Source organism: Pleurodeles waltl, chromosome 1_2, assembly GCF_031143425.1.
Source record: "Pleurodeles waltl isolate 20211129_DDA chromosome 1_2, aPleWal1.hap1.20221129, whole genome shotgun sequence".
Lineage (NCBI taxonomy): Eukaryota > Metazoa > Chordata > Amphibia > Caudata > Salamandridae > Pleurodeles > Pleurodeles waltl.
The window spans coordinates 691,442,177-691,469,681 of NC_090437.1; the positions used below are offsets into that span (position 1 = coordinate 691,442,177).

General features: G+C 45.5%; 1 protein-coding gene across 3 annotated transcripts in view; it reads right to left on the reverse strand.

The window, feature by feature from the left end:
• The window catches only part of LRBA (LPS responsive beige-like anchor protein), a 1,864,610-nt gene that overhangs the window by 804,825 nt on the left and 1,032,280 nt on the right, over window positions 1-27,505 (reverse strand). For all 3 annotated transcript variants that reach the window (XM_069242641.1, XM_069242642.1, XM_069242640.1), the window contains exon 38: window positions 6,322-6,446. In XM_069242641.1, coding sequence (XP_069098742.1) covers window positions 6,322-6,446 — 125 coding nt within the window. The remainder of the gene's footprint in view (window positions 1-6,321; window positions 6,447-27,505) is intronic.

The window sequence follows — 27,505 nt, forward strand, 5'->3', positions numbered from 1 at the left end:
ATCTGTGGTCGCGGTCCAGTGTATAACGGAGGAGTGGCTGAAGGATACGTGGTTGCTGGCGGAGAAGATGGGGTTGAGCGTGTGTCCGGCGATGTGGGTGGGGGTGTTCACCAGTTGCTTGAGACCGAGGTTGTCGAGCAGGGCGGTGGTGTTGGGGTCGTTGTTATGTTCCAGGTGGAAGTTGAGGTCACCGAGGAGGATGTAGTCCGGCGAGGCAAGGGCGTGCGGGGAGATGAAGTCAGTGATAGAGTCGCTGAAGAGGGCGTGAGGACCAGGGGGTCTGTAGATGAGAGTTCCTCTGAGGGTGGTCCTGGGGTCTGTGTGGATCTAGAACTGTAGGTGTTCGGCGGCGAGGGGGGTGTCTTCTGTGGAGGTGGTGACGTTGATGGAGTCCTTGAAGACGATGGCGATTCCTTCACCGACTTGGTTGGTGCAGTCTCTCCTGGAGATCTTGTAGCCGTCGGGGATGGCTATGGCGATGTCGGGGGCCGAAGAGGCGTTCATCCAGGTCTCAGTGATGAAGGCGACGTCCGGTGGAGTCCAGGAGGTCCCATAGTTCAATGGCGTGCTTGTGGACGGAGCGTGCGTTGATCAGGATGCATTTGAGGTGGTTGTTGTCGCGTGGGCTCGCGGCCGGGGTGGTTTCGCGGTGGAAGGTGAGTTTGCAGGTGTGGCATGCGAAGGGTCCGTGGGTACGTTTCGGGTTGGCTAGGAAGCAGGTGCTGGAGCGCCCCGGGTTGAGGGCGTGGAGGGTGTTGGGGTCGTAGCGGTGCTGTGGGGTTTGGGAGTGCTGGGGGCCAGGGGTCGTGGCGCTGGGCGCGGTCCAGGCGCAGACGGGCGCAGACGGGCTTTGCCTTCGGCGCGCCAGTGGTGCGGCCGCACAGCGGCCACCATAAGAGGGAGGGGGGGAGGAGGGTTCGGCGGGGGGCGACGAATGGTAACGGGGGGCGGGGCCGAGCAGGAGGTGGCGGCGGGAAAGCAGAGGGTGGGGGTTCAGGTAGAGGGGAGAGGAGAAAAGATAGGGGAGGGGGGTTACAGAGGTGGAGGGGAGTAAGGGAGAACAGAGGTGGAGGGGAGTATGGAAGAGCAGAAGAGGATGGGAGTAAGGAAGAACAGAAGAGGAGAGGAGAGAAGAGTGAAGAACAGAAGAGAGAAGAGTGAACAGAAGAGAGAAGAGTGAAGAACAGAAGAGAGAAGAGTCAAGAAGAAGGGTGAAGAAGAGGAGAGAAGAGTCAAGAGAAGGGAGAGGAGTCAAGAAGAGGAGGAGAAGAACATGCAGGACGGGGTGCAGAGAAGAAAGAAGAAACACAGATGAAGAACACAGATGAAGAAAGAAGAAAGAACACGCAGGACGGGGTGCAGAGAAGAAAGAAGAACACAGATGAAGAACACAGAAGAAGAACACAGAAGAAGAAAGAACACGCAGGTCGGGGTGCAGAGGAGAAAGAAGAAACACAGATGAAGAACACAGAAGAAGGACACAGAAGAAGAGAGAACACGCAGGTCGGGGTGCAGAGGAGAAAGAAGAAACACAGATGAAGGACACAGAAGAAGGACACAGAAGAAGGACACAGAAGAAGGACACAGAAGAAGGACACAGAAGAAGGACACAGAAGAAGGACACAGAAGAAGGACACAGAAGAAGAGAGAACACGCAGGTCGGGGTGCAGAGGAGAAAGAAGAAACAGATGAAGAACACAGAAGAAGAGAGAACACGCAGGTCGGGGTGCAGAGGAGAAAGAAGAAACACAGATGAAGACCAAGGATGAAGAAAGAAGCAGGAAGAGAACGCAGTGAGGAAGAGGAGCGGGGCCGAGGAAGAGCAGAACACGCAGCAAGAGGGCTGCAGAAGAGGAACAGAGAGCGAAGGGAAGAAGGACAGCAGAGGTGCGGAGAGAGGTTGGAGGAGGGAGCGGAAGGCAGAAGACAGAGGTACAGGAGAAGAGAGGTGAGTAGCGCGGGGCTGGGCGAGGGGAGTACTTACTGTTTTTAGCAGGTCTTGCTGGGAGGTGCCAGGAGCCTGGGCTGGTGGAGCTGCAGCATATATATATATATATATATATACTGCTTTATTAAGTTATCGTAGGACTCCCACTTCGACTACAGGGAATGATTCAAGCATGTGAATCTATGAAAGATCCAATACTGGAGAATGAGGTTTTACGTCTCAGAGTTGTACCACATACTTGTCGGCTTCATGTTTGATGACCTGGTAGTAACATTCCTATGTAGGCCTCAAGAGGTGACTATCCACATCTTCTTCAGGGGAGTCTGTTATCCTGCCACTGCTCTAAGTACTCAGCCTCTGAGCCCTGATGTGCCTCCGTGAACTGTTACTCCTCTTCCTCATACAAAAAGTCTTCTTCCTCTTGCTGGGGCTCTGGAGTAAGGGGAGGTTAGATTTCCTTGACCTCTTTCTCCGTGTGCTCTTTCGGCATCTAAATCTTTTGACGTCTGCGGAACCCTTCTGGACTTTCATCAAAGTCCCTCTTTTTCTGGATGAGGACAGCCATCTCAGCCTCAAGGCGCCTCCCCCTTTGGTTCTATCTCCGCCACCTTTTCTTCGGCATTGAAACTTGATGTCTTTCCTCACCGGAGTGGAAGAGTCCTTCGAAGACGTCTCAGTCATCGGGCTTCGTTGTTCTGCTCGTAGCCTGTCTGTTCTTGACCCTACCTTGTCTTTTCTTCTATGGTCTTTCAATTACTTGGATTTGTTGTGTCCTCTTGCAAAGTCTCCTTCGAGGGATATGAGGGGCACTTTGTCTCCGACGTGCCTGTGGTCAGCAAAAGCTTCGACGCTGAGGCTCTCTGCGATACCCTTGAGTCAGATTAACATGACTCAGCTGTTTTTTCGAGGCCCATGACTTTCTTACTTTCAGTCTCATCATCTTTTTTGCTCACCTGACCTTAGATGTCGACAAGCTTAACTTCTATGTCCGAAGTCTGTCCCTCTGCTTCCTTGGCAACATTTTCCTCTACTTCACTTTAGAGACCTAGGTCCCTCAGGGGTGGTGTTGTCTGTTGGTCCTGCATACTGTGATGGGCTCGCTTCGGTCTCTCTCTTACCCTCAGTGTCTTTGACGTGAAGACCGAGCAGGCGTTGAGGTCCTCGCTTCGGGGTTCGACAGGAAAACAGAGATAGACTGGCTGCTTGACCTTTTATGAAAACTTGTGATGCACTTCTCGCAAAACTGGAATGGTGTCTTCTCCATCGGGCCCCTCACGAAGCCCCTGAATGGGCATCCTCAAAAGTCTGTGAAAAAAAATCTACTTTTGCTCCAATAACACCTCCAGTAGCTACCTGTTGGTGATAGTAAATTACTCCAATGACCTTTTTGACGATTCTCTTGACTTTCTTTCAAAAACGTCTTCCTTGTGTTGGAGATGCTTCAGCAGGCTTCCAGACCAAATGGCGGAAAAGAAGAATCTGAAGATGTGGACAAAGGTGGGAGCTTCTGGAGGAAGACATACAACGTCACAGGAAGCACCAAATGGGCAGATCCATTGATGCCCAACAACAAACGAAGGACTAAAGAAGACAAAGAAAGTTGGAAAATTCCAGAACCAACCACTAGATGTAGGAATAATGCAGAAATCCAGAATCCAGAAAAAGATTAACACTGCAACATTTGCCATTTCTTATATACTCAAGCTCTAGTGTGTGCCTCGGCTCACACAAGATCTTGAGTAGCCTCACACAGGAAAATTAGGGGCAGTGGTGGGAAAAGAGGACTAGGATAACAGCGAAAACAGGCACATTAGGCTCCAACACTCTGACCTGTTAATGATGCTTGTCAAAAATGTCATAGTCTTGGTTTAAGAATCCTTTGAGTTAAATCACAGGACAACCTGTAAATGAAATGCTACAAACCAACAGTTTCAGAAGAGTCTTATTAAATGTTCAAGTAACTTAAAGTTTGTTTCCGTCAACGCAGGTTTCCAAAATACTTCTTTATACTTCCAATGTCCTTGCATACAACTCCTATTTAACAAAGGAAATCTGGGATCTCCATAGCAAAGTCCCATCTGCAGCAACAATGTATCACAATTGTCTAGCAAAGACGCCATGACCTACCAGTGAAGTTATACCAAGGTACCTCAGATTGCCACTACATCTTCAGACTAATTGAGAAGTCATGGGTCTGCTGAGAAATGTAGTTTGATGTCATGGTGCTGTGGCGTGATGCGGTCTTTGTCCACATGAAGCCTCATTCCAGACAGCTCTGGCACTCTGAGAAAGATTCCACACAAGGGGGCTTGGAGGTAATGCTTTCCCACATTCACAAGGTTCCAGATGGTAAGCAATACCTCCAGCCTTGTATCCTGCAACAAAAGCTGTCATGGTGTGTGGACTCTCAAGCTAAGGAGGACACTGGCATGTATAGAGCTCCATTCTGGGAATAAACCATTTAAAGAAAAGAGTTGCAAAGAATTCCAATGTCAGGACAGATAAATCCAATACATTGATTCATGGTGAACTCAACAAGGGGAGGGATCTCCCCACGCTGCATTAGAAACAAGTTATTTTTCCTACCACTCAAGGGCATTAATTGTTTTACCTTAGAAAATTGAAAAAAGAAAGGCATTAATTAGTTAAGTACATTTTTTACAAGGGAAATATATTTGGTAAACGACAAAAAACAAAGAGCAATGTCTCTTGGAAACGTATAAGCTTGCCCAATAAAAAAAAAAGGTGCTCTGCTTAAAATTTAGCAATAAATGTAGGGAAAAAAAAAAGCTTCTTGCCAAAGACTTGCTTATTGTCACTTATAGTTAGAGGATTTTAAACACACAACACATAAATTGAAATTGAAATAAAAATATAGAAATGATTGTGTAAACAAAAAGAATGTGAGTTTCTGGTTAACAATTCATCTTATTCCACTGCATATAAAGGTGTATTCTTTTGGGACCATTATTGCTTTTAGATCACATGGATATCGACCACTTCCCGCGTGGTCATTCATTGTGAAGGTTGGTGTCACTGCTGGTGATAAAGCCGTTGACATATTGTAGGAGGTTTCCAACTGAAATGACCCTCTTACGCAGGGTGCAAGAGGTTAAGATGATCAGCGGACGCCAGAACGAAAGATTCATTAAAGATTGAAACTCAGTTCAAGAACGAGGTGATTGTTGGAATGATAAAAGGCCATGTGCTGTAATGCAGACTGCCATTACAAAAATGTTGATGTGGTATTGGTGCATTGAGCAGTTTCTAAACAATAACTGGTTTTAAATGTGGATTATCTAAAATCAACAAAAACACAGCTCTTAATAGAAGGAGCCTAAATCCAAGAGAATGATTAAAATTAACTGGTTGGTCACTCTAAACAAACCATTTCTGCTTATTTGTATGGCGACTAATCTACAAAATAAAAAGGGTACTTCTTTATTATTGAAAATTCGAAACTAATGCTTAAGAATAGTACACGGAGAAAAAATATACTTTAATGGCGTCTCACCTGAAAATAAATTTCAGGTAAAGCAACAACACTTTCTTCCCCTTTCCTCACCAAGCACATCCATGATTTGAAGCTCCCGCCAATGAGAAGTCTAAATCAGATGTAGTTGCTTATTGCTTTGATCCGGGCTCACTACTTATTCTGAACCAAACAAAGGCTGTAAACGTCATCATGGTGTTCTACATTATGCCACAGTTCATTTTATTTTCTTACAGCACATCTCGAGCCTTTTACTACTAACACGAGGGTCGCATTTGAAGCAGTGACCTAGCCGAGCCCTGCACCACACATCATGCATTATAAGTGACTTTGCCTAATCCTACTAGGGCTACTGCAGAGCGATGTGGTAGACATGTATAGATAAGAATGACTTGAAGGCTCCTAAGACTGCACATGACCTCGCCGGTGCATCCCTAAACAAGGGCGTCTGGATTCCATCCCTAAACATTGACAGACCATTACTGCACGCGCACAAACACCACACACACGCTCTCTCTCTCACACACACACACGTAAAAAAAAAAGTGTGCTTCCAACATGGGAGTATGCAACACAATCAGAAACGTCATCAAGTTACGCCTACGGCATTGAAAGCACTTAGCTTTATCCTAAATGCTCACTGAGGTACAGGCACGAGTGTGTATTTATGTGCCTTATTTTCCCCAATAGGAATTTCGCTGCGATTACCACCAATGATGAGGTGGTGTTGGGTACGAACAGCATTTGCTCCTGCCAGTGAACTGCACTGAGAGCTAGTGTATGCGTCTCTCAGAGGGGGTACTTGACTGGCTAGTTTCACGTCCCCTTCCGGGTCACCTGCCACTGGGGCATCATACGCCATCCTAAACTGCACACTGACCGTGCTCTGTGGCTGCCTTCAGCGTCGCCTCAGGGTGCGTCGATCCAATAGGGTTGCGCACAAATCGTCGCCGGCGCCGGAGGTCATCCTCCCAGTAGTCTAGGCGCCAGAACTCACGAGGACGACTAGAAGAAAAGAGGAAACACACGTGTTAGCAATTACCAAACAGCACGAGGGCACTAAACTTCCGCATAAAAGATTGCCTTGTTTGCGTGGATATTTCCCTCACCTTTTTTTAAATCTCTCAAAACCCCCACTCCCTGTTTTTTTAGCTACAGCAGTATGTCCTTGAAAATAACAATATCACCTTCCAGCCTAAGGAACTCCTTTCTCTTTTTCCCCCCTGGAAGGCGGATTGAGCACTAAATACATCATTTTGAAATGAATTGCTGACAGTGCGATCAGTTTCCCCACACTCCAGTGGCGTGTGCTCCGATTTCAGCTTCATTTCAGCCTCAGCAGGGCACCCCTCTCACCGGCTGCATTTATAAATCCGAATAGGGAAACGGCCATTATAAATATGGTCTGGCATTACCTATATTAATCAAAGCCTGTCCCCCTCCGTCATTTTTCTTCCTAATTTGTGCCTTTTCGCACAAAGTCAGTAAATCAAACCACGCCGTCTTGGTCCAGAAAGTGTTAACTTTAATGAGAGCCTACACACTACATGGTTATGCATGCGATAATAAAATATCACTCGGTTTAGATGTGCAGGAATTTAATTAAAATAATCTCCTAAAATATTCATTACATGTGGGCCCGAGGCCTCGAACAACACAAGAAAGCCCATTTCTTTCCCATTTATTGTTGTTAAATAAACCATTTCCACACTGTGAAATAGCAAATGGCTTCTTTGAAACAATTCAGATTGTATTTCTGCTTTACCCATCATGTTTGCCATCTAATTTAAAAGAAAAATGAGGGGTTATATGCAAGATTTAATCCCGCCCAAATACGACCAGCGACCATTCTAATGTAAATTGTATTTTAGATTAAACGTGTGGTTAAAATCTTAGATCGCAGTATCCACACATCTGCAACAACATTAAATTAAATGAAAAGGTCTTGCTTGATAGCAGCAGATTCAACTGTGTCAATAAGCTCCAGGAGAATAAGAATTTAAGCAAAATTGTATGCCGGACAACTGTGCGAATTATAGGTTGGCAGGGAATGCAGAAACACTGGCAACACCTACAGCAGGCAGGAAACATACAGTCTTCATTTTCCACTATTGTTTGCAAGACTTCAGAGCTACAATAAATACTGCATATAGGTATAATAACGCACCCACTTCCAAACGACAAAAATTAACTCATATTAATGGAGCGCTAACAATTATGTTACACTCGTGCAGCTTGCATTTCTCAAGTTTATTCATTTATTTGAATATGAATCTGTTAAAAATGGAAAATGTTTGTCATGTAACTGTTTTGTTAAAAAAAATGAAACTACGTTGGTAAAGCTTCATGAAGTGGTAGTTTATTCACAGATAATCACAACATTCTGGCGTGCGCCATCCTGAAGCCAGATTTGCACATGACATTGAAACTGTGCATCTAGAAGAGGAAGTTGAAGTATCGTTTGATGGACACAAGGGAGGGGTAGAGCTAGCCTAGCCCACATTTAGGAAGAACCAGCAGCAGCAGGTATGGGCAAGAGGTACTGAAGACCACGCACGCCACTGCTGGCACATGCCAACTCATGGAAGACACGTAAAATATCCATGAAGACCGGGCCCAACGTTAAGCTATGTAACTCCAAAACTCGGCCCTGGAAACGCACGCAAGCCCGCCCTGAGCCGGGATGCCCTTAGTCACAGCTCCACGAGAACCACCGTTTCCTCATTAGCAATGTGTGAAAAAAGGCAACGAGCAGCTGGTTATGTGCAGGAGTGTGATAGTCGCGGAGCACTTCATCATTCTGCCGCCCAACATTTATCTGTTACAATTATTATCAAATATCAGCCGGGGTGCAGCCGTGAATCACAGGGCGCTCGCCGTCTTCAGGGGGAGGCTACACTGAGGGCCTATTCATCAGCCTGGCAATCGGCACAAGTAATTAGTTCCCCGGCCCGAGATACCCCGCGCGGCTGATTTCAGCCGGTACCACAAACACGGGACAATGAAAGCAGCATGCACGCGCTGCCGCCCCCAGCCACCGGGCCTCTAATACTCTGCACGCGGGGCTCGGAAAAGAGGGTAAATTATTAATTTGTCATCTATCCACCCTTCTGTATTCCTGATGGAATGAAATGCTGCCATTCTTCTCGATAACAATTACAATTATAAAAGATGGCCGGCTGCAGTGGTAAGATTACTAATAAATTAGATAGGGCAATGGACTCTGGCTCAACATGATGCATGACTCGGGGTGGACCGACACGCCATCAACATTTACTGAACTTGGGCCCTCGGAAACGTTTGCGGAGTCTCGCGACACCACGTGAGGAATTGAGGATAGACAAGAAAATGCAAACCAAAGCCCAAACGCAAGGCAAACGTTGACTATTTACATTTTTAACTTGTCTCTAAAATACTGCCATGTAAGTTCATTTATTCTCCACTGCGTTGTCCTATAAGAGATGGTGCTTAACAGTAACATTTTAGAAACGCCAAACATTAACCGCCTACCAAAACATCACACCTTCAAGCAATGGGAAACAGTAAGAAGAGATTTCCAGCAGACGCTATGATAGCGTACAAATTACATCCATGTTTTATATGTAGGAGAGCTGACAAAGATTATTGCGTGCATATCTAGGGAAAGTACTGGTGACACGTAGAGGTGCGAGGTAGGTGTACAGTTTCTAAGCACTAGAGGGGGATGACGAAAGAGAACATTTCTGGTCCGTACTGAAGTTAGAAAGGAATGTAGTTCTGACGTGGGCAGCAATTGCACGGGCAGGGGTGCCGTGCTCAGATGCAGGGTTGAAAGGATAGCTATTTGGAAGGAGAAATGAGTTATTTAGAGAAGCTGGCAGTACGTTTTGGCTCATGTGTGCAGTGTGCCTCTCCAGTCTTGGCTGTGCGCTAAAGAAAGCCGAGTTTCTATGAGTTTGCAGAGAGGAATCTATTTTTTTTTCCTCAGCCACACACTAGTCCATGACCAGTTTTCAATTTTCACGTTCGGAGAGTCCGCAGTCCTCCACTGCAGGGCAATGTTGCGCTTCATAAACACCAGTTCCAAAATTACATAGCAGATTCCTGAACATGGGAGGAGTCTCGTCACATCAAACGTCCAGCAAGAGGAGTCTCATTACCATATATCCAAGGGGTTTTCTGTCACCTGTGCCAAACAGCATCCACTCTCTCCCAAAAACATTGCAGGTGGAGACAAGACCATGAAAGAAGGTTCCCACATCGCTCTATTCCCTGAGACAGAGTTCAGAAATGGCCGTACCAAATGTAACCATGTGTAACCTTGTGTAGTATATTCTATGCAGGATCTTGATCCTGACCAGCCTAGAATACCTCTCTCTAGCCTGAAGTTCACATCTTAGCACCCGTCTGTCTTGCTACACAAGCCAAAGAGATAGGTCCGAAGCTCCATCGCATGTTTACTTTTCCTGAAGAAGGGTTCATCTTGGTGACAAGATTCCCTCATCTGCAACCACTAGGTAGTTATCCAGTTAATATATTTTCGAGGGCTGAACAAAGCTATGCCACCATCGGATCACTGTCTGCATAGAGATCTTCCAGAGTGCCCCCCATCCCAAAGTAGCAAACGCATTTCCACATCTATGCATTTGAAGAAGCGCTGTGGGACCCAACAGGCTGCATGTTGGAGGAGATAAAGGAAATTCTGAAGCACAATCATCTTGCAGAGTGCAGCTCGAGCTAAAAGATAGAAGGGCAGCCCGCAATCAGAGGAGATAGACAAAATGTTATCTGAGACCCCTCTGGCTTATAAAAACTGGGTCTTGGAGTTCCTAACATGAGGACTATGCAGTCAGTGGGTACATTACAAATTTATTCTTTAGTAAAACACCCTTTTTGACATGGTTAGCTCCCACTTTTTGGCCTGGCTTCTGATGTTGCTTTGACAGTTAGTGCACTGGGTTCCCGGTAACCAGGTCCCCAGTGCCAGATATCTTTCCCCAAAACTGCACAGTTGTTTAGCTACCACTGTAAATACCTAGGAAATGGTACCCCTGGTACCTAGAGTATGGGGTACTAAGGGAGGTCACTGAGGACTGCAGCACCAATTGTGTCACCCTTAGGGACCCCCTCACCTAACCCACATAGGTTTGCCATTGCAGAATGCGTGTTTTGGTGGAGGCTTAACTGAAAACACGACCTGTCACACATCCCTGTGTGCCAGGTTCCCTATCACTGCACGTGCCAGGTGTAAGTCACCCCTAAGGCAGGGTGCAGCAAGGCACATGTGAGGGCATATATGCATGAGCCCCCGCTATGTCTCTGTCGATTCTGAGACATAGTAAGTGCACAGGGAAGCCATTTTAAATGCATGTGCTGGTCATTACGAGTTCCCCAGCTACATGAAGGCTCCTCTGAATCCTGGAATGTTTGGTATCAAACTTCTGAGAATAATAAACCCTCACTGATCCCAGTAATGTAGTTATTAAAAATACACACAGAGGGCACCTTAAAGGTGCCCCTGAAAATCTACCTGCTACTAGTGTGCTGACTGACTGATCCTGACCAGTTCAGCCACCACAGATGCATTTCTGGGCCCCCAAAGTGAGAGTCAGTGCTCTCAAGGGCCTGAGACAAAGGCCTGCTCTGGGCAGAGGTGTGACCTCCTCTCCCAGGCAGGATAGGCATTCCAGGGCAGGGAGCTTCAAAGGCCTTGTCGCGCCTTTGTAATGCGACCCAGGTCTCTCCAGATGGTGGAGATGACCAACCCCACCCGTAGTCCTGACCCCACTTTTGGCAGCAGCACAGGAGGGAAAATTTGTTAAATTAGGAGGAGTGCCTATTTCATGCCAGTCCCACCCCTAAGGTGGACGAGCTGAAGTGGAGACTACTTTTTAAATTCCTCCATCTTATTTGGAAGGAATAAGGCCACTAGGATTAGGGTTATGCCCACTTCCCAGCGGAAGTGGTCATAAGAAGGGTGTAGTCACCCTAAAGTTGGCCAGCCCATTGGCTACCGCCTGGCACACACTGTAACGCCCCTAAATTGAGTATTTAGGTGGCACCACTGAACCCTAGAACTCATATTTTGACAACCTAAGAAAACCCAGGCAAAGAAAAGTTGCACCTGCAGAAGAGGAAAAGAAGATGCAGCTGACCTGGACCAGCCCCCCTTTGGCCTGCCTGCTGACCTCGAAGGATCCTGCACAAGAAGCAAACTCATCCAGCCTTAAAAAAAGACTCAAGTTTCCCGTGAGCACCAGACTTGCCCTGCAACAAGACACTCCAAAGAAAAGCCTCTGCAGCTACTGGAACCCGACACCAGAAGTGACCACTGCATCCGACATCCACTACCCGAGGTGAAGCCAGCCGACAGTGCCAACACCAGTTCTCAGCTGCCAGGAGACAGAGTCCAGTGTGCTCTTACCCACCTTGGACTCTCCAGAGATGCTTGCTGCCTGTAAACACAGGCCCACTCTCCCACAGACTTGTGGATACAAAAAATCCAACATCTCTAGCAACCACTGCACCTGTGATCCCTGAACCCAGCTGAGATGGGTCATCTGTGCCAACAATGTCTCGGGGCTCCTCAGAGCTCAAGTCCTCCCTGGGTTCACCTCTGCCGGACTCCCCACCAATGCCTGTAGCCTCAACACCCAGGTCCGCCTGGCCGCAAGTGCTCACGGACATGAAAACCGGACACCAAAAGACACCCTTGCGTCCGTCACTGCTAAGCATAGCAGAAGAGGACCAAAGGTGCACCTATGTCCCAATCACTAAGTCTACTACCTACCTGTTTGTTGTCCCCGACTGGCTTCCCAGTCAGAGCCTGCAGCCTGTTTGTCACAGGTTCAAACTCCCATAGGAAACCATTGGGCACCCAGTGCCTTACTGCACCTCTACACCCAGCTGCCCCAGTGCCACTCAGTGTGACCTGTTGGTGTGGTTCTGATCAGTGCCCAGTACTTACTTTAACTCCCTGAGATTGGCTTTCTAAGTTGTTGGTAACCCTGTGTTTGCTGAACATTGCATTCCTCTGTAGGATAACATTGGGAGAACTCTGAAAAGTGCACTAAATGTCTATTTTTTGAACTGCAGAGTATTTATACTTAAAAGGCTACCTACCGGATTACAAAGTTCTTTGGTTTGAAACATATATAAAAAGAATTGCTATTTTTATAAATTGGTCTCTGATTTATTCATCGAGTCTTTGTCTCTTATTGCCTCTGTGAGTCCAACAAATGCTTAGCACTACCCTCTGATAAGCCAAACAGCTTGTCTTCACTATCACACAAAGAGCATTAGTCCTATTTATATTTGTCTCTGCTATGCCAATTGGAGATCCACTGGACTCCCAAAACAGTGTACTTCACTTTGGAGCACTATATATAGAGCCAACTTCCTATATATTCCAATTAATTCTGAAGTTCAAACACAATCCAAAAGCCCTAAAAACTGATGCAGTCTATCTACAGCAGCTTTTGGTTAACCAAAATATGTAAGGATATGATCAGCATAGAGAAATAGTTGCTCAACCTATAAATCGTTAAATCTGAGACCTTTGACTAGGGTATCCTCCCAAACTGACCAAGTCTGACGTCCCAGCAGCAAAGCTGAGATCATAGTTGACAAGGGCACCCCTTTCTCATGCCCCTAATGAATTGGAAATCATCAAATAGCACACTATTCACCTTCAACATGGCCATCAGTTCTGTATAGAACAGTTTAGCTATGACATATGAACAAGCTACTTACCTTCGGTAATGCCTTACCTAGTAGAGACTATTCTAGCTGCAGATTCTTTACCTTTGAATTCTCCCCAGGAGTCGGACTAGATCTGGAAGATTTTTCATGAGAAGTATACTTGGGTGCTAGTGGCATTGATTGGCGCCACATCCGTGTCATCCATGCCAGAAATGACAGTGCGATATTTACATAAGTGTCACCCAGGCGTGCTGGTGTCAGTTTCTTTTCATAACTTTCCACTCCAGAAGTGCGAGCCATGAACACTGACCACTGGAGTGCTAAAACTTGGGTCCTGAAAAGGGTCATCGCTGTCCCTAGAAATCCGTTTGCAGAGCGGGGAGAATGGGTGGGTCAGTAAGGAATCTGCTGCTGGATATAAAGTCTCTACCAAATAAGGATTTACTGAAGGTAAGTAACCTGTTCATCTGATAGAGACTTCTAGTCTCAGATTTCTTACATTTGAATAGATACCCAAGCAATACTATTCCTGGAGATGGGTCTGAAAACAAATTTCAAATCAGAAAGTCGTGCACGACTGAACAGGCAAAGTGCCTATACAGGACAAGAACTCTGCATGCTAACGCAGTGGTCAGAGTTTTAGCTCTAGTGGAATGATCTTGAAAACCTTCAGGAGGTTGACTCTCGCCCAATGCGTAGCAAACCTTGATACAGAGTACGGCCTAATGAGAGATGGTTCACTTCTGCACAGCCCAACTTTTCTTCGCACCCACATAACCAGCAAAAGAGTTGGTCGTTCACCCGGATCTCAAAGGTACACTCAAGGTAGAATGACAATGCTCTTTTTGGGACTAGGCGATGGAGTCTCTTTTCTTCCTTAGAAGGTTGTTGGGGTGCATAAAAAGAAGGCAGGGTGATTGAATACATGAAAAGGTGTGACAATTTTTGGCAGATAAGAGGCCCTTGCGCGAAGCACCAGATTATGAGGCTATATATATATATATATATATATATATATATATATATATATATATATATATATATATATATATATATAGAGAGAGAGAGAGAGAGAGAGAGAGAGAGAGGTAAGTCTGCTTAGATGACAAGGCCTGCAGCTAACTCACTCGACAAACAGATATAATTGCCACAAGGAAGGCTGTTTTCAGTGTGAGAAGCCGGAGGGCACAATTTTGGAGAGGCACACATCAAGTAAGTTAGAACCAAATTAAGATCTCACTGGGGAATAATACATGGGGAAGGAAGAGATGAGTAAGACTTTTGAGGCACCTATGTCCAATAGGGGACTTGAACAAAGAGGGTTGATCAGGCAACCACAAGAAGGCAGAAATGGCAGATAAATAGCCTTTAAGATAGCCCAAAATAGAGCCCTGCTGGGCAAGAACAAGAATGAAAAGTAAAACCTAAAAAAATAGGGGAAGAGAGGGGATCAACAGATTTTTCTGCACACCATGCCATAAAGTTCTTCCAACAGAAGGTGTATACTGTCTAGTTGGAGGGACGGCTGGCTGCCAAGATGATGACTTCGAGAGGAAGGTCAAAAGCTGTCAACTGTCACCGCTCAATCTTCACGCAAGAAGGTAGAGTGGACAGGTTCAGGTGAAGAACACTCTCCTGCTGAGGTGACAGAAGATCCTCCAAAGAGGCAGCCTGATCGGAGGACTGACTGCCATGCTCAGTAGCACGAAATAGCAGACTCTACGTGTCCAGCCCAGAGCCACAAGAATGATGTGGGCCCAGTTGTTCCTGATCTTCTTGAGAACTCTTGGCAGGAGTGGTATGGGCAGAAAGGCATTCAGGAGGCCTAGGTTCCACTCGAGATAAACAGCATCTCCGAGCAATAGTTGCACAGCATCTCCGAGCAAGAGCTGCCTTGGAAAGTTCTGCTGACATTGTGCGTTCTTGGCAGAGGCTAACAAATCTAACCAAGGCTCTCCCCACTGCTGAAAGAGACCTTGCGCCACCTCCAGGCGCAGGCGCAATTCGTGATACACTAGGCATCGTCAGCTGAGTACGTCTGCTCTGGAGTTCAGAGAGGCCACCAGGTGTTGAACCACCAGTGGCGCCAGCCATGGCTAGAGACGCAGGGCCTCTTGACAATGGGTCCACTACCCCAACCTGCCCTGTTTGTTGCAGTACCACTTGACGGTGCTGTTGTCCATGAACACCTGCTCTAGCCTTCCCTTGATAGTGAGTACAAAGGATTTCAATGCCAGTCAGATCGCTTGACACTTCAGCAGGTTGATGTGGTGGTCTAGATTCTGCCAGAGACCAGAGTCCTCTGATCTTCACCTCTCCCAGATGCCCACCCAATCCCAGAAGGCGCCGCATCTGTTCCCATTGTCGGATCTGGTTGGGGAAGGCGTCTACCCCTGAACCAATCACAGTTTGTTAGCCACCACTGTAGATCTTTTGGAGTTCCCTCTGAGATTTGGACCATGTCAGCAAGATTACCCTGATGCTGCATCCACTGGAATTGCAGGTCCCACTGCAGAGCCCACATATGCCAGCAGGCATGTGAGACATTCAGGAGGCCATGAGTTCCAGCAGCCTCAAAGTCAATCTCACCAAAATCCAGGATAGAGGCTGAAACATCGGTATCATAGCCTAAATATCCTGGATTCTCAAGAGGATAAGCCAGAAACTGCACCATGTCCATAACAGCTCCGACAAAAGGGAGCATCTGAGAGGGAGTCACATGGGACTTCGGCATGTTTATAATGAACCCAAGTGAATTTAGAAGGTTCTCCACAAAGTCTGGAGGTGTGAGATGACAGCCTGGGGGGAACCTGCCTTCAACAGCCAGAACACGGACACCCCGATCTCCATAGATGGGCTACAACCACTGCTATCACCTTGGTGAACACCCAAGGGGCACTGGTAAGGCCAAAGAGGAGCATGGTGAATTGAAAATGTGCACGGCCTAACATAAACAGCAGATAGCGCCAGTGGGCAGGTTGGACGGGGATGTGAAAATAGGCAACACTACCATCCAGTCTCCTGGATCTAGGGCAAACAAGGCCTTACCCAACATGAACAATTTTAATTACTACTTTTTGAGGAAGAGATTGAGGGCTCGTAGATCTGAAATAGGTTGAAGACCTTTGTCCTTTGTGTTAACCAGAAAGTAGCAAGAATAGCAACCACAGCCTACCTCTAGCAAGGGAACCCTCTCTATGGCTCCCTTGGCCAAGAGAATAGCAACATCCTGGTGGTAGTCTCAAAGGGGAGGGAGTAGCCCCTTTGGACAATTTGTAAAACCCGTCTGTCAGATGTTATGGACTGCCAGTGGGGCAAGTGATGGCAAATCTTGCTGCCAACTGGGTGCCCGTGGAGGTAAAGGAATAGGCTAGGAGGGTTTGGAGACCGCTGAAGTTGGGGGGGCAGGGTGTTAGGGGGAGGGGAGACACTGCAGATAGGCCAGACAACTGGCCACCTGGTCCATGAGGTCTGTGGGTACCACAGCCTCATCCACACACAGGCTGGGAAGCATGTGTGGCATGGTGGCTAGGAGGGATTCGGTGTGTCTGGAAGTGCATTCTGAAGCCACAAAAAACAGCAAAAGGGGTAAAAGGGGAGCTGCTGTGAAGCCAAAGGACCTAGCTGTAGCCTGAGATTCCTTGAAATGCTCGCGCTCCAAATCTGCCTTGTCGCCAAAGAGACGGGTGCCATCAAAAGGCATGTCCATAAGGGAATCTTGGACATCCCCCCAAAAAACAGACGTCCTCGGCCAGGCGTGGTGCATCAGGGCCACTGTAGTGGAAACCGCTCTGCTCAACAAGTCAGTCGTGTCAAGTCTGCAACAAATTGTGAACTTTACTGCATCCCTCCTGTCAATGACAGCTTGGGAGAGGACAGTCTGGGCCTCCACCGGAAGCTGGGGCAGCACTTGCGCAACCATGTCCCACAGAGTGTGGGTTTAACAGCTCAAAAAGCATGTGGTGTTCACGGATCGCAATGCCAGGCTGGCGGAAGAAAACATATTTTCCCAAATGGGTCAAACCTCTTGGATTCCCTATCCCAGGACGCGATAAGAAAAGCACCTTGGGAAGTTGAGGCTTAGACCACAAAGCTCTCAGGAGTAGGGTGTTGTGTGAGAAAGGTTGGGTTCCCAAGTGCAGGGCTATGGTGGCGGGCAATTGCCTTAATCATAGGAGCCCATGTGTTGAGTTTGGCCCAGGTACCCAAAAGGACATCCATGAGTGCATCATTGAACAGGAGTAGGGGTTCGGATGTGGAGACTCCTGGTTGCAGCACCTACGTCAAGAGATTAGTCTTGACTGCCACCAATGGCAACTGAAGATCTATGACCTCAGCTGCCCTTTGCATCAACACTGTGTAGAATGCTTTCTCGTCTATAACCAAGGTAGGGGGAGAAAGCATATCAGTATCTGGATAAGTATCCAGTCCACTGGCTTCACCCAGATCCTCACACCCAGTCCAGGTATAGTTCTTCCTCATATCACTGATATTTAAAAGAGTCCAGCGACCCCCTCACAGTCTACCCTGAGGCCTAGTCCAAGGGAATAGGGCTCAGGCTCCCACGTAGGAGGCAAGGCTCCTACCCGTGTTGGAGTCTATGTTTGGCAACGCCCATCCAGCTCTGTGTTGGAGTCGGGGATGACCATAGGGATGGTGCCGGCGCCAGGCACGTTGGCATCGGGACCAGCGCTGGGGAAGGTTGACATGGTACAACCAGCACCATTTGTGATCTAGGACTGGGTCCTTGGGGCCCATCCGCTCTGGTACTGCTGGCACAGAACTCATTAGGGTCCCTTCTGACCCTGTGGGGTCCGTGGGGCCCAAATGCATGCCATCAGGGTCAGACTGCCAAAAAATGAGGCACATGGCTTCATAAAACTCAAAGTTGGGCAGATGTCACTCCGGGTCCCGGAAGGTCAGGGAAGCGCAGAGTCGTTTCAAGCGCGAGTTTTGAGGAACGAGGCCTAGAATACTGATGCTCCCTCGTCGCATCAGCAGACAGACGAGGTGAAGTCGAAGACCGATTTGACTTCTTGCTCTTCTTCTTGTGTCTCGACTTATTCAATCGTCCCGAGGACTTGGAATGGGCTGAAGATGACTTCAGACTCTGCAACCAGTACTGGGATCTTTCTCTCGACCGGGACCTTAACTTGCGGGCCACCATGAGCTTTAGAGACCGCTCCCTCAAATCCTTCCGGTGCACGGCCTGGTAATCAGAGCATGACTCTAGGTTGTTGTCGCGCTCCAAACACAGATGAGGTGCGGCACTCCAAACACCAATGAGGTGCAGACCCGTCTCTGTCATCAGGCAGTGACAGACTCCGCAGGGCTTATAACCAGTCTTACGCGATGACACAATCGATATACCAGGAGGAAAAACCTTAAAAACTATCAACAAAATGTTGAAAACGTACAGTCAAAAACTGGCTATGGGGTGATTCTTCTCTTGGGTTAGCACTGGCTGGTGCATAAAGACAAAAACTGACACCAGCATGCCTGGGTGGTGTCTTTATAGGTAAAGCAAAATAATTTATGGTGCAGGCGACAAATGTGGAGCCGATCAATTCCATCTACCGGCGCACAGGGGTACGGCTTTACTGCTCACAAAAACATTTTCTGGATCCAGTCTGATGGCTGGGGAGAATTCAAAGGTAAGGAATCGGTGGCTAGAAATCTCTACCAGATTACCCCAATGTGTCTCACTGCACTCTATCCTGATTTACCCCAATCCACTCTATCCCAGTCCATTCATCCCTCTTCAATCTACCCCACCCCATTTTACACACTCCACTCAAATCTACCCCACACCACTCCAATCTACCCCACTCCAACTCAAACTACTCCACTCCAACCCAGTCTACCCTGTTCTAACCCAATCAACTCCTTCCACTCCATTACGATCAATCTACCCCACTCCACTACAATCTACCTCACTCCACGCCAAACTACTCTACTCCAGTCCAATCGACCCTACTCCAGTCCAATCTAACCCAATCAACCTCACCCACTTCAATCTACCCCAAACAACCATACCCTACTACAATCTACCCCACTCCACCCCAATCTATTGCACTTCACTCCAATCTACCACACTGTGCTCCTATCTACCCCACTCCAATTTCCCACAATTCCATCCCACTCCAATTTACCACAATTCCATCCCGCTCCAATGCACCCCAATCCTACACATCCACTCCAATCTACCCATATCCACTCCAATCTACATCAGTCCAACTGACCCCAGTGCAATTTACCAAAGTCCACTCCAATTTACCATCCGCCACTCAATTCAACCTCACTCCAACCCAATTCACCCCTTTCCAATCTACCCTACTTCATTCTACACCTCCCGATCTACCCTACCCTAATCTACCACATCCCAATCTACTCCACTCTACCCCAATCTACCCCACTCCAACTTGTTCCTCTCCACTTCTATCTATCCCAATCTACCCTACTCCAATCTACCCCAATCCACTGCACTTCACTCTTGCCTAATCTACTACACTCCGCTAAAGTATACCCCAATATCTCACTCCACTTTACCCTACCCAGATCTACCCCACTCCAAACAACCCCACTCCAATCATCCATCTTCAGTCTACACCACTCCAGTATAACCCATTACATTCCAATGTACCCTACTCTAAACTACCCCACTCAACCCTAATCTAACCCACCACACTCCACTCTTCCCCAATCTACCTTATTCCACTCCAATCTCGACTCCAGTCCAAGCCATCCAACCCCACTCTACTCCAATCTACCCCCCTCACTCCAATATACCCCACTCCAATCTAAACATTCCAATCAACCCAATCTACCCCACTCCAAGCTACCCCAATATACCACACTCCATTCTAGTCTACCCCAGTCCAAACTACCACATGCCATTCAAATTTACCCCACTCCAGTCCAATCTAACCCACTTCAGCCAAATCCACCCCACTAAAATCTACCCTATCCCACTATACCCCAAACTACCCTTCTTCAGTTTACACCACCCAATCGCCCCACTCCAATGTACTTCACTCCACACTACCCCAACCTAACCCAATCTACCCCACTCCACTCTATCCCACCCCATCCCTAGCTACCCCACACTACCCTACCGCCCTACAACCTACTCCACTCCAATCTACTGAACTATACTCCACTCCTATCTCACTCAAATCTACCCCACTCCAATCTACCCCACTCCAGTCCAATCTACCCCAATATATCCCACTTCAATTTATCCCACTCTACCCCACTCCAATCTGCTATCCTAATCTACCCAACTCCCCCACTCCAATCTACCCCAATTCACCCTACTCCATTCTACCCTACACTACCCCATTCCACTCTACCCCAGTCTACCCCACTCCAATCTACCTCACCCGCTAACTTTTCGCCATGCTGAACAGCAGGCACTCAGGTGTACAACATTGCTAAAACACAATTGCATAGGAGAGACCTATTGCCTTTGCCAATAATTTTCTCCTTATCATCTGCCAGTTTAGCTATTGTGGTAGCTCGCCTAGGAAGGTACAAGACTTGGAAATGTGCTAGCCCAGTGGTTCCCAATCTTTTGACTTCTGTGGACCCCTAGTTTATCATTACTGGAACCTGGGGACTGCCACTGAATAATTATTGGAATCCGGGGACCCCCCACCTCACTAAGTCATTACAGGAAGCCAGGGATCATGGCCTAAACATTGTCAATGACTTGAAACGCAAAACAATACACAGAAATTACAGAAACAAGGATTCATCAAACACATACTCAAATGAAAATATTTTATTTAATTTGCAAATATAAATGAAAAAAATAATAATAATTTTAATAGGTTTGTAGCTTTTCTGAATTCAGTTGAGGCCACACATGGTCTAAACTGTATTCTGTTTGATGCACCTATGATGCTCCCATTAATCAATGTGGGGATATTAATTTAATTTTTAGCCTTCAATTTCAAGTTATTTGACATTTTTAGTACGTTTTAAAATGTCATTTAGTCACATTATTTATATACACTTTATTAAACTGTTAATACCAGTTAATTTTCTAAGCAATCATGGACCCCTGAGGAGGCTTCGCAAACCCCCAGGTGTTCCCAGACCACAGGTTGAGAACCACTGTGCTAGCCTATCTCACACCTACCTCTGCTGAATTCGAACTGTTATTAGGAATAGGGTACTATTTTCTATGCTCTAACTTCAGTGGGTTGGAGCAGAACTGCACAGTGGTTTTAAATAAGATTGGCTAGGATTTACGAGCATATTTTCACATGAAAACTAAACTTGAGAATTCTACATAGCTCATCAACTGTCTCTAGTATAAAAGGTGACATTCGTTTATAGGTGAATGATCCAGAGATACAACAATCTTCAAATAATATACTCGAAAACACAAACACTGCATATAAAAATAATGGGAAATGATCAGTTAAGTGCCTGTAGTAAAGTTAATGGTAAACGTATAATTATAAATAAAAATGTAGTGATTGAGATAAAAAATAAGTGAGAGAGCACAAAGGCCTCCATAAGAAAACAGGAAATCAAAATCCCAGTGGTTAGGGAAAATGAGTAAACAGTAAAAACAAAAGGATTAAGTTGGTAGGGGAGGGATGGGGCGGGGCGGGAGGAGAGGGGGCAGTCCTCTCCTTAATTTTATAAAAATAAAAAATCGGAGTAACCCCTTATTTCTCAAAAATTGCACCCCAGGATGTTGTTACATAACTAAATGAAAATCCAAATTAATCAGAGATAAATCACCAGAGATTACTATCGAAATGATTAAATCCTTCCCTCCAATACAAACAAACTGAACCTGTCAAGCGCATATTGTAGGACACCTCTACAGACAGGCTTTGGTTCATCAACATTTACTCGTAACTGTCATAGAACCCTCTTCCCTTTGATCTCAGAGGGGCCAAACATGCAGCAATGATTTCACAACTTCGATCCCTCCTGTGAACAATTATAAAGGGAGGGCGGTATTTTGAGACTCTCAGTAGCAGCATGTATTAGTGCTGATGGAAAGGGGAGCATAATAATAGTAGTGCCCGCTGCAACCCTAAATTGTCTGCTCTTTACCGAATTATAGAAAGTTCAGAGAGCTAGGTTCCTCATTGGTTTTTAGAAAACATCATATGAATGTGATATCAGAAGTCTTCATTTACAAATATAAATGCTCCTTGCAATGTCTGAAAGACAATCACATTCAAGAGGCCTAAGACACTTAATAAACATTCTAAGAAATCCTCCAAGGAGGTTTGCCTTTTAGAAAAGACACTATCTTTCTTCGTTTAACACCATAATCTAATGCTGGCAACTACTTGAGGTGTTTTCTACAGACCTTATAAGACATGTTTGGGGATTCTGGACTAGTTAAGGTGAGTACCACTTCTCAACAATTATGTTCTGACATATATGGAGGGCAAAACTACAGTGCAGTAATCTACGGTAGCCACACATTTCCCTCATATAAAGAGGTACAGGCAAAACCCTGAGTTTGAAACATTCGATTGTAAGCCCTACAATCTGATAAAGAACAAGCACTGGTAAAGTCAATATTTCTGCCTTGGCTGCCAGGCTTTTTGCTTTGTTACACTTTGTTTTCTATTGTCATGTTTTTTGTAAAACTTGGGGGAGCTGCTGGGCCCTCACTGTTCAAAAACTATGGTTATAAGCAAAAATATATACCTATATAGTCCTTGCCACTGAAGAGAGCTACTTTGGGCACGGATGTTCTCCTTATGAAAGAGTGGAATGCTGACACGCACAGTGAAGTTAGTAAATGGCTGAAGTGCACTATGCTATATACGGTAGTGGGTGAAAGCAAAATGTGAATGACAAAACAATAGTCCAATTAATTAATTGGAGGGGTGGGGGAAGGAGAGAGAAATTGATTTTTTAATAAGTGTTCAGTGGTGTAACCAGAGTATTAGGAATCCCCTTACTGTGAGAAAAGGATGCTCTAACATATGCAATTTGGCAGATAAAGGAAACTGGCAAGGATGCAAGAATACTCAGAGAAGAGGACGTGCCTTGTGGCACCAGCAAGAAAATCTTTGATTAAAACCCCTGGATGAAGTTTTTGATCCTACCATTAAGTATTAAGGCACCCATTAGCTGTCTGCAGATGACACGCATTTATGTCTGATTCTGTCAACGTGTTTAAATTCTCCTTAGGGTTTATCAAACTTCAACATGCGTGAAATCTTGCTTACATTAGGTAAACCAAATGGTTGTTATATCGGAAATCCATCACTTCTGCAGGCCCCTACGACTGTACCAGAGATTAAAAGTTTCATTTGCAGCAGGTGATAGGTTACTCGACTAAAGATGAATTTAAACAAACACCTCTACAATGATGTTGCGTGAGCTCTTCTTGCTTTTCTGAGAACCATTACAATGTGTGGTATCTAACGTAGGTCCATGCGGGCTGGACCGATGGCAGATTTTGAGTAGGACCAAGTAAGTTGCCCTTACCTACTCTATACTAAATGGTCATTGATTTTCTGGAACTACGGCTCTCCTAGTACAATGTTGGATACACAGGCTTGCAGCAAAACTCTTTCTTCAAACACATCAATCTTGCTATGTAATTTCTGGCTCGAGACAGGACCAACAATTTATTACCAACAGCAGCCCACTAATCTGCAAAAGCATTGGTCTCGAAATAAAAACATCACTCGAAATTTCATATGGGGAATATTGGCCCAGAAGTGGAAAACATGATTCAGATCAATAGGAGGGTCATTGTCTGCGAGAGCAGGAGCTAATGGAACACTTCTGTGACCCATTTTCGATTTTTGGGGAAGATCCCTTAATTATGATCAGTGGAAACTCATGAAACGTTGGCTCTTTATAATAGCCTGCTGCCTGTGTTAGGAGAGGTGTATGAAACACTCATACAGATGCCTGCTAACGCTACGTGTCTAGCACTGAAATATGCAAAGGTTAATGTTTCCCGGTCCACGAAGCAGCCACTGCACCTAAGAGACCACATAGCAGCTTCAACACAGTCTTATTTTAGGGAGCAATATCCATGTTTTCTTGGTCTTCCTATATTACTCACTAACGAGGATTCCACATTAATAAGTAAACGAAAATCATGCTGTATTGTCACGTTTATGGTGTTTTGGTTGCGCCGAGGAGTTATTTGTATTGACTATTTCACTTTTCAGACCTTGGTTACACCTAAAACAAGTGAAATCCAAAGGATTTTAGCATCTTGTTCATGTTCTAAATGCAAGTCCAGTCCTACCTTTGAATGCAGTCAGTGATCTTGCAATATTTCAACTTTAAATGTCTGTGTGTACAATAAATACACTCTTTATATTTTAACTTTGTAAAAAATAGAGCAAACGATGTGTTTTATCTTCACCTAACAGAGACAGTTAATGGTCTGCGATCCCATTAATATAACAGCTCTGCCACTGTAGAAAGTTTGATAGCGCTTATTTCCATGTCTGAATTTTTCTCCTTTTTTGACAAAGACAAATGATTGCCATCAATCAAGATCCAATCGGGCAAAGAGAGAGTCAGGCAAATGCATCACTCTTTACTGGTTTTGCTGCTATTTGTGCAGTCTTCTCTCCATATTATTTTACAGAATGATCAAAAAAGCCATCGTAGGATTGATCATTCACACCCACTGTAAAATTAACTTTCATGAATAATGAGACTTTTAAACCTTGGGTAATGTATATGTAATACAGAAGATAGGATCTGGCGTTCATTTCTGGCTGGAGATTATGTAAATGATACTATATGACCTTTATCATTACAAACAGGACATGCAAAGCACATATTATTTCATACATCATCCCACGGCAAGGCAGTTGCGTGCGAGAAACAGTCATTTATAATGTTCTTGCTGAAGTGTTAAGGTTACAGGAAAATCACCCAAGAGGCTGGTGAATCTTATGACTCCAGGGCCCTTACACCGCATTCATTCTTCCCAAGGCGAGCAGAAAATGAAAATAGTCATCTTTTAAAAAAGGTAGTGCCTTTTGTGTTCTACTCTGTGGCGGCTCTGCGCACAGAAATGAACACGCGTACTTAACCTTTGCTTTTCTTTAATTTGTAAATCCTCAAGAAATAGACAGATAAACAAACAATGGAGAAAATGTGATGAGCGCTAGCGTATCACTAACATGCTGCTAATTAGGACAATACTGAATAGCTTCCGAATTTCAGGGCGTCTCAAACATCCATTTAGCACATCAAAAAAGTGCAACAATATGCGAGGCACATGGTGCATGCAGGATGTGCAAGGACTGACAGAGGAGAATATCAGTGGTGGCCGCGCTGTGATATCTGGTGGGATTTACTTACCTACTGAAGCAAAGCAACCGGGGAAAGATCCGTCCCTACTGACGTTCTATCCGCTCGATATTTTCCGTAGGCTTCACAAAAGCAGGAAACGTGTCACCGGAGTGCTTGTAAATCAATAGCCAAGGAACCCGCAGATCTATTCCAAGGGGTCTTACCAGACGGCAGAATCTTGCACGCAAGAGAGAAGGACGCCAATATACCAAGACAGAAACATTCTGAACTGAGTGCATCACCATACATCTGCTGTGCACCCTAGATATCGACCCCGGAATATCGAGGGGACCCCATATCGAGGACAGCATACACAACCTAACGCCACATAGCTGTAACTACGTGAAATATGTATCTTCAAGGTAAAAGAAGTGGAGTCTGGAATACTAAATCTAAACGTTCTTATATGCACTTACCTTTCACTAGTTCACGATATTCTGAGGGTCGATATTAAGTAGTATAACCCTTACATCTCAGTACAACTAGTTCAATTTTATGATCAGTTTATTTAATAAACTGACAATTTTTACTTAAAGGTTCTGAAGGTGTGACCACTATTGGAATAGTGTCTATGCATCAACACAGGAAAAGCAGTGCTTGAGTCCAAATTTCATAAATAAGGCTAAATATAAAGAATGAAGACATCGTTTTTTATACAGCATAACCTCTATGACCAGGCCATCTGTAGCCTCCAACTTTCAGCTCTAACAAGGACTTTCAGGAAACTTGTTTGGCCAGGAGTATCTCTCAGCACACTCAGTTTTAGTAGAATAATGCCCCCTGGAACTAGCAGGTTGGATTTGTCTGGACTTCTGTAGAAACTCATCTGCAAAGGTGCAGATATATACCTGGCAAGGGTAAGGCTTTTAGAAGCTATGATTTCCTTCAATGCTGGGAACAAACCTAGGGATCTGGAGTCGTGTTCTGCCCTAGAAGAAAAGGAAGCTTCACTAGGCACTGTGTGGTAATGAGATGATCCCTGATTCACACAACGGCTAACTTGCCAGTCACCCATATGGAAATTATCTCATGTAAGTGAGTTGTAAGGAGCTATGAGGATCTTGAAGCACAGCTACTCAGAACCCAACTAAAGACACCTGCTTTCGAAGACAGCTGAGGACCTATGGCAGACGTTTGGGACTGGATGTACTGTGAACTTGCATTGTGCTGACTCTGGGGATTGTGTATTGCCCCTTGTTCAGTCCAAGAGGGGTACATGGGGTTTCCCTTCACTTTAAGTCTCAAGGTAGTGCTCAATTGACTAAGGCAGGTTCCACTGCAATCATTTGAACATCTTTCTTTGTCTTATGCTTCAGGAGATATTGAATCTTAAAGTGGGTGACTGGGCTGCAAACCTAAATTCCAGTTAAAACTTTGACTTCACTATTCTAGTGAATGCCTTATGTCAAAGTGATGCCCTCACTATCTGAAAATTCTAACCTTATTCATCCATTCGCAATTAAGCTTTGTTACCCCATGAGACTAACTGTGGGTGTTAGCCATTTCCAATATCAGTAGTCCAATGTTTGAAGGTAGTGGACCAGTGCTCGACTTGACCAATTGAGAAAAGGAGCCTTTTTAAATCGACACACTAACGTTGGTTTTGAAGCAGTTCTTTTTCACGGTAAACTCATCATTTCTCAGCAGGTGGAAATCCCACTTTACTAGTAAGTGGTCGGTGAGTGGTTGATTAAAACATGTCATAATCTGACTTTTTTGGCACATTTTCACTTGCCTGGGCTCAAATCCATTATGGACCTGCGGCAAGAATGAGCCCAAACGGACTGAGGACTTGTACCCAGGACTTCAAGAACTAAGGGCACACACATCAAAGCAAAACATTCTTAATAAATGCTAGGATGATAAAGGAATTGAGAGCCAAGGGTTTTAAAGGACGGAGGAAGAGCTCACAAGGTTGCAACTCATGAATAACACAGCCTTTAGAGGCCCATGGTATTTTAATTGTAGAGCATTAGTAGAAAGGAGCTGGACAACTCTTAGAGATTGTAGCTTTGTCCCAGAAGGTGATGGGAGGACGTGCTGTGTTGTTCCTAGTTTTATATTCA